Here is a 7,774-nt window from a genome sequence, read left to right as displayed (position 1 = left end):
GGAAACTGACTCCCCTTTCCCTCCCCTAAGAGGCTAGGACCCCCCAGGATGCTCTCCCAGCCTCTCCTCAGTTTCCCATCTGCTGTGCCTCTGGGAGGAGAGGGACTCTTGGGGGGCCTGCCCCTCGTCTGCCATCACCAAAAGGAAAGGATGAAGCCACATGCACCCAGGGCATCGTGCCCTGTGGACTGCACCGGGTGGGCCTCAGCGCGGCAAGGGTGGCAGGATGGAGGGCGCTCCTCACCCTGTCCGTGCTGCCACCTCCAGGAACTGCAAAAAGCCCTGTCCGGAGAGGGGGCAGAAGGACTCGGAGCCCCCGGACCCCCAAATGCTGCATGAACACATTCTGAGGGGAACCCGCGCCCCTGGGCGGCGGCCGGGCCACCCCTGCCCCTCTCCTTTTCCTGGACTCCAGCCGCGTGCTGCAGCCCGGGTGTTTGCTCAGTTCGCTGACCCAAAAGTGCTTCATTTCCCTGCCTGCCCCATGCTGGGGAAGGCCAGTCACGTGTTAAGTTGCGCTTCTTTGCTATTGTGTGGGTGGGACAGGGAGGAGGAAGACTGATGGGAGTCGGGTCGCCCGTGTCCACTCTCCCTCCTCCGGGACCAGACAAATCCCACTGACCTGCTGTGGCCTCTGAGACATGTTCTGTTTTTATCTCCTTCTTGGAATTGGCTCTCTTCTTCAAAAGACCAAGTCCTGTTCCTTTTTCTCCCCCTCACCACCCAGCTCCCGGCGAAGAGAGAGTTAATATATATTTTTAATTTATTTGCTTGTTGTGTTGGGATGGGTCCAGTCCCAGGGGGTCTGACATGGCCATCACAGGTTGGGTGTGTACCCAGCAGTCCTGGCAAGGGGGCCTAAGGCCCTTGCCCTTGCTCCAGGCTGTCATCTCCCCACCTCTCCTCTTCCTCCTTGGTTTTGCCAGCTGCTATTCACTGGAGTCACCATTTACACTAAACATGTATTCCAGACTTGTCACCAACTTTCCTCTGGAGCAGGTGGCTAGAAAAAGAGGCTCTGAATAGAGAAAATATTTCTATTTCTCATTTGTAAGGCTGGTCTCTGGTTTTTCTGCCATGGATTCTCCCCCTTGGCCTCTCCCCTCGGCAATTCCTGCAAAAGGTTAAAAACTTAACTGGTTTTTACTACTGATGACTTGACTTAAAAAAATACAAAGATGCTGGATGCTAACTTGATACTAACCATCTGATTGTACAGTTTGATTGTTACTGTAAATATGGTAGCATTTTGTGTTTTGTTTTTTCATTTCACCGTACTACTGAATAAACTAGTTCTGTGCGGGCTGAGCACCGTCACTGTGTCCTTCTGTGTGCGGCCCTGTCCTTCCAGAAGGGATAGGCCTGGTCTCTGGAAAACAAGAGCAGGCAGGGCCCTGGGAGGGCCCAGGTCAGGGGACTCAGATATCCTCTACCGACACTTGTAGCAGCGGGCTGCCCCTGAGTAGCCTCATCAGTACTGAGCCCACGTCCTGGCATTTCCAAGGAAGATGCGACCGGTAGCAGGGCAAGCATGGTTTTCACCAGGACAGGAGGGACTTGTATGGCTGGAAAGGCTGCACAGAGCAGGCAGGATTCCAGCTGAGTCCTGTTCTGGGAGCAGAATTCAGGAGGTAGGGAGGGCTGAGTTAAGAGGCTGCTGGGAATTGAAAGGTGCTCAGTGACTAGGTACCTCCTGACTTCACTTCTCTGGGCCGTCTTGTGTTTCTCTGCATCGGAAATAGAGCAACTATTCATACTCTAGCCAGCTGTATACTCTGCCACATCACTCGTGTTCCCAAGTTTTATGTTTTTTCGATCTGTTCAACAAACTAGATAGGGAGTTCACATGGGGGCCACAGAGGGGAGCTGTTTAGAACACAAACACTGGAACCAGACTGAGTGACTTAATCTCTCTGAGCCTTAGTTTCCCTGCCTGCAAAATGAGGGTAATGGCTCCTGCCTAATTGAGCTTTTATGAGAATTAAATGAGCTAACACATGTAAGTGCTTTGGACAGTTCACAGTGCATAGTAAGAGGCCAGCAAACCTTGGCTTCCCTCCTTGGTGCTACCGGGTTGGGGTGGAGGTAGAGTGCAGAAAGAGAAAAGACAAAGCCTGACCCAAAGGGAAGGAAGTAAGCAGGTAGCAGGGGAGAAGGGCAGCTGCTGGGGGGCATGGGGGGGGCTCCTCCCCAGCTGACGCTGCCTCCTTAACACTGCAGTGTTGCTTAAGCAGATTTGCAGTGGGATTGGAAGAGCCGTCGACCTTTAACCAAACCCCAGACTGACCTAAAGGGCAAAAGGAACGTGTCTTGTCCTCTTTGGCCACCAGGTGGCAACAACACACGGGTCTGCTGCTGATTTTGCCTCTGAGGATCCGCAGGACCTGGCCCACACCCAGGCCACGCAAACATGCCATCTGCTGGCCACACCTAAGTGTGTGCCTGGACTTGCTTCTGTCAGACACCAGTGCAGGACACAGTTGGGATGCACACCTGACGTTTTCTGGCCTCTGCCAAATTTCTCCAGAGCTGAATACTCAGTGTCTATCTCCACACCCTGTCCCTGAACTCAATGTTCAGAAGCCCAGAGGCTGCAGGAGTTGCTGCAAGAGGCTCAGGAAAGGTGACGTGTAGAGAGTTATTATGGTGATACAGATGAATGAACCTGACGATCAGCCATAAGAAGGAAGAAGCCATGGTGGGGGGCGGGCGGTGGCTGGCCCTGGGAACAAAGGGAAGGGCCTGTTAGTGCCTCAGAAGGGGGCCTATGGATATGTAAACCTGGGGCAGGGCACCAGCTGGAACGCACTCCCTTTATCCAGCTGCCTGCAGGCTTCCTTAAGTCAGAGCCTGGCCTCCAAGGAGGAAAGTCCTCTCAAAGCTCACAAGGAATTGAGCTGGTTCCGGTTCCAAGAATCAACGGCTGTGAGAAAAGGAAGACCCGTAGTTTAATCTGTTAAACCTTTTGTCATTCATTTAACGAACACCCCCATCTTATTTTTTCAATAAATGAATGAAATCCTCCACCATGTATAACTCACAACACGAGGCACAACACAAGTTTATAAACCCTGGTGCCAGCCGTCTAGTAGGGGAAAAAGGAGAACACCAACAATTCTAAAGATGTGAGGCACAACATGATGAGGTGATCAGTATCTTCTACCTGAGACAACCAGCAAACATGAACACCAGAGTACCCACCCACGGGCTCCCTCATCCTTGGAGTACAGCGACAAGATGCTCAACTCCTAGGCAGCTCTATTCTCTTACCAGGAAAAGACACCCACATTTAGGATATAAATAATTTACCAAGACCCTGGTTTGATAGCCTCACATACTGTGAATTAAACTATACTTAAGTTGATCTGGACCCACTAATAACATAAGAAGCCTGGAAATGCCTGGGAAGAGGCAGCCTGTTCCCACTGAACGTCAGCAAGGGGGCTACTCATTGCCTGATGAGCTGGAATCTTAAGGCCCTTGGGCCTATTCAGCCCCCAGCCTGGGAAACCCATCCCGGCTCCCTCATTGAAAGTACATAGGAGTTTACTCCAAATCTGTTAGAAACTGGAGGAGTATTTACTTCCACATGTACACAGAATATAAAAATATACGCATTTTATTTTAGAAAAAATGCAGACCGATGGAGTAAGCTTATTATAAACTGGCCCATTAGGAGTCACAGAATCCACAGGAAACAAGTTCTGGAGACCAGATGCCTGCCTCTGCCTCTCCAAACAGGCCTGAGTCCAGGAGAGGATGTGATTCTGGAGGCCTGCTCCTCGGAGAGCAGGGAGGTTGGCCACAGAGCCCATTCACATGTAAATGTCCAGTGAACCGAAGCCCGGGAAGAAAATCAAACTTTGGACCAGGATACAAGAGTGGGGGTGAATGAGGACAAACACTCTCCAGCATTTCTTATTTTCTCTGTGTGAACTTCACCACTGGGAGGCAAACTCTTTTCCCTATCTAGTTTCAACTCAGAGTTTGATTCCCCTCCAGCTCAACCCTAATCCACCCCATCTCCCACAGTCTCTAGTCCTGAAGCACCAGCTGGGGTGGCAGCTCTTTCTTCTATCCCTGGGCCAGATCTGCTAGAAGCAGGCCTGCCTCCAAGGAGAAGGCTTGGGAAACCAAACAGAGGTGAGTCCAGGCAGTGGCTGTAGTGGTTTGCTACTGAATTCTTGCTTGCGGTCCTGATCTCTTTACCTAAGGAGACAGAAGGAGGAACTGCTTTAAGTTGCCCTTCTTTCACAAGCCCATTTGTCACCAGCTGAATTCAAGTTCCTCAGAGTAGGAAGCAATGGGACTCTATGCCCCTCGAGGCTCCCTCCTCCTGCCCATCTTGCCTCAAGGGATTTGGGGCTGATGGGCAAAACAGCTTGGAAGCCCAGATGATAAGGAAGAGACAGCATCTCAGTGTTTTACCTGGTAGGTCCTGGGACAGCAACTTTCCTGGGAGGCTGCAGATTGCTGCGACCAGCACCAGAGATGGGAAGATTTGGTCGTTGAGAAACAGGAACTTGATGGGAGTCAACAAAAGACATGAGTTAGCAGAGAGTTCAACTGACCTTCTCAAAAAGAAATAGTGTAGTCAAGGCAGAGTGACTCTGGGATAGTGCCTTTCTTCCCCAAGGTAAAAACATAAGGTATTCGAAAACTAAGGCTTGAACGCTTTGCTCAAGCCCACATCCTCTCCTTAACTCAGTCTCCCCATCTCCAGACATAGCTATAATGAGGGTGGAAGAGTCGCTGTGACCACCTGGGAGAGTGAGTGCATGCTGGCAAGGCCAAATATTATTCGTCCTGATTTCTTATTCTTGTCTGTTCTTCCTTACCTCTGTGGCCTGCTGCACTTGGTCTTGGAGGTCCTTTCCGAGCTGACAGGGAATCTGAAGGAGGGGCGCCTTTGCTGGATGGGACACTCCGGCTGGAGAGTGGCATCCTGTTGCCAGGCCTGGGAACGGCCGAGGGAACAGGCAGTCGACTGGAAGGTTTAGCAGCTGCTCCCTGGGGCCGAGACAGGCACTGAGAGTTGCCGGCAGGAGGCTGTGGGGCCAAGACTGGTCTGACGGGGGTAGGTGGACCTGGTGAGAGGGGTGGAGGAATTTCAGGGTTTGCACCACATCCTTCCCACTCCCTACACTCCACCCACCCACAGCTTCACTGCCCAGGTCTTCTCACTTGCTGTTGCTCTCCCACTGGGCCCGGCTTTTCCCCGGACCGGAGGAGTTGATCGGGCAAGAGGGGAAGACGCTGGGCTTTTGGAGGCAGGGAACAGATTGCACGTGGGCGACTCCTGAAACACACAGAGGGAGAAAAAGGACTAAATTGGAAAAAGAATCTGTTCTGCTGGCTGACTCAGGGACAGAGGTGGAGAGTTTCGTAGATCCCAGGAAGAAGGGCAGAAGTTAGCTGCCAACAACAGCAGCGTCACCACCAACGCCATTTATTGAGAGCTTATTACAGAGCTTATACACAGATGCTGTGGTACGTGCCTTGCTTATGGCACCTCGTTTAATTCCAACAATTCTACAAGGTAGAATTTGACTATCTCGATCTTACCAACAAGGAAAATGCCTGTACTGGGTCATGCACAGTGTCGGAGGCACACATCTAAGCCAAGCCCTCTCAACTCACCCTCTTCACGCTGGAGGGCTTCTTTCCAGATGTTGCTCGAAGAGCCCTGACGGACCCCTTCCTATCGCTGCTCCGGAGTCGGGGTGTCAGGCTGCTTGGAGAGGGGGTGCTCCGAGCCAAAGAGCTCACGGTGGGCAGCAGGTCTCGGACAGGACTGTCCTTGAGCACAAAGGTCTCCCGCCGAGGGCTGGGCTTCACCCTTCGAGGCCCTGAGCCCTCGCCTGTGTTCTCCCGCTCCTGCAGGGCACACTGCTCCAGCTGAGCTGCCAGCCGGTTGGCTTCATGGAGGATTTCTTCCAGCTTCTCTGGACTGAGGGGGCCTAAGCTGAGCCTCAGACCCGGGGGGGTGGGGGCCACTGCATTTGGGTCACTACGATGGGAGAGGCCTCGTCGGAGGGGTTTCTCCGGAGTCACTAACACTGCTACATCTTCTTCCTCTCGACTGAGACAGAAAACAAAGCAGGCATCACACCCACAGGAGAAGACTGCAAGGGGGACTGGGCAAAACCCCCACAGCAGAGCCAAGAACACAAATGCAAACCCTGAAGCCCATACTGGCCGTGAGATCTAAGTGATGAAACATCTGGTTCTACGAGGCCTTCCATGCTTACTGACATTGGAAATTATGCCGGGCTGAAGATGCCACAAATCCACTTACCCTTCTTCTTAACACCCTGAAATCTCATTCCAGCTTATCACTCACCCCATCCCCAGCAGTGTCACAGGGCCCTAGTCACCCAGCCACCCAGAAGCCCCAGTGCACCCAACCTTGCTAAATTACCAATCCAGACCTGAGGCCAATAATTCAGCAGTAAGGGGTTAGAACCAATCATTGTGAGAAAAAAGTAAACAGGATAAAGAGTCTACTACCTGTCTGATGGTGACAGCCCCCCAAAGTCCAAGGTCTCATCCGCTATAAACTTTACCTCTGTAGGGGAGGAAAGAAGGAATGCCAGCTTTGGGTCCCCAACATGGTCCCATTCTTCCCTCCAGCGTTTCCTTACCTTCTTCTAAATCTTCCATGTTCCAGACAGCAGGAAAGAGTCAGCTTAGACACCTGAGCTGGAGAGAAAACACCTTTCCTCACGTCTCCATCCTGCCCAAGGCCTCCCAGCTAGACTCTGGTTGCAAGCCAAGGGTTGGGAATAATCGTGAAGGTAAAGCAAGCGTCCCCGCAATAGGACTTGCCCCTGTAAACTTCCTCTGCTACCACTCGGGCATGTACGGGCAGACTGTCCCGCACTCCCATCTCTCTCCACACACTGGCCCCCGCCCCTCTGCGACCCAACCTCCTCTCGCTGGAGCGGTCTCTGCGCCCCATCTTCCTCCCCGCCACCATCCTCCGGGTTCTTCCTCTCCCCAAGCCACCTTTCTACTCCCCGCAGCACCGCATCCACACCAATTCTACAGGCCACCCTCAGTTTTCAGTTTCCGAGCCGCCTCACCTACCGTGGAAGGTGCTTTCCTTCCACAACCTAGTCCCGGGAATCAGCTCCGAGGGGGCGGGGCTCCTTTCGAATCTCTCTGGTCCCACCCACTCCCCCCACACGCGCTCAATGATTGGTGGAGGCCAGCATCCCCACGCCCTCCTGAGGCGGGGCGGCGGAGGGGCAGTCGGCCGGAAGTCTGCAGGTGGGGCAGAGAGGAAAGCCGTTCTGTGAAAGACTCCATCCGGAGGGCCAAGGCGGGGAGGCCGCGAGCGCGCGCTCGTGCCCGGGAAATTTTGCTTGGATTCCCTCCAGCAGTCTGGACCTCGCGGCGGCGCGCGAGGGAACTGTCCAATGAGCGAGGGCCTCGTACCCTGCCGCACTCTCTTCTCCGCTCCCTCCTTCTCCATCGGCTCAGAGCTGAGCTTTTAAGCAGTGAAATTAATGCTCTGCTTGGGGAAATTCGTTTTCTTAGGCTCAGTCCTTTCGGAAGCGCCGTGTGAGCCGATCCCTCAGTTAACATTTTTCCAAATTTACGGAAGCAACTAAACATTTATATTTTAAGTATATTGAGGTTCTCTAAGAATTGCATCTCCACGGGCTTTTTGGGCAAAAACATTCGGATCCTGAGCCATTCACGGTGTGAAGAAAACAACTAGCTTTTCAGACAGGGAGATTTGGGTTCAGATTCAACCGTGGCTCCCCTG

The 7,774-nt window shown here is 52.8% G+C and overlaps 1 protein-coding gene across 3 annotated transcripts; it reads right to left on the bottom strand.

Moving 5' to 3' along the window:
• Positions 1-4,087: 4,087 nt before the first annotated feature.
• On the bottom strand, positions 4,088-6,663 carry PSRC1 (proline and serine rich coiled-coil 1). 3 transcript variants are annotated; one of them, XM_068966294.1, is made up of 7 exons: positions 6,645-6,663; positions 6,511-6,568; positions 5,641-6,082; positions 5,156-5,299; positions 4,839-4,957; positions 4,429-4,522; positions 4,088-4,209 (listed from the first exon to the last, which is right to left on the bottom strand). In XM_068966294.1, the coding sequence occupies exons 1-7, from the start codon at positions 6,661-6,663 to the stop codon at positions 4,174-4,176; spliced, it is 912 nt and encodes a 303-aa protein (XP_068822395.1). In that variant the 3' UTR covers positions 4,088-4,173. The 3 variants fall into 3 exon arrangements, with proteins under 3 accessions (XP_068822395.1, XP_068822392.1, XP_068822391.1); XM_068966291.1 differs by lacking the exon at positions 4,088-4,209 and having other exon boundaries at positions 4,425-4,535; positions 4,831-5,010; XM_068966290.1 differs by lacking the exon at positions 4,088-4,209 and having other exon boundaries at positions 4,425-4,535; positions 4,831-5,087; positions 5,185-5,299.
• Positions 6,664-7,774: the final 1,111 nt, after the last annotated feature.

The sequence above is a fragment of the Capricornis sumatraensis genome, chromosome 2 (assembly GCF_032405125.1).
Source record: "Capricornis sumatraensis isolate serow.1 chromosome 2, serow.2, whole genome shotgun sequence".
In the NCBI taxonomy this organism is placed as follows: domain Eukaryota; kingdom Metazoa; phylum Chordata; class Mammalia; order Artiodactyla; family Bovidae; genus Capricornis; species Capricornis sumatraensis.
Note: the sequence above shows the minus strand (reverse complement) of the source record. Positions and strands in the feature narration are given on the sequence as shown.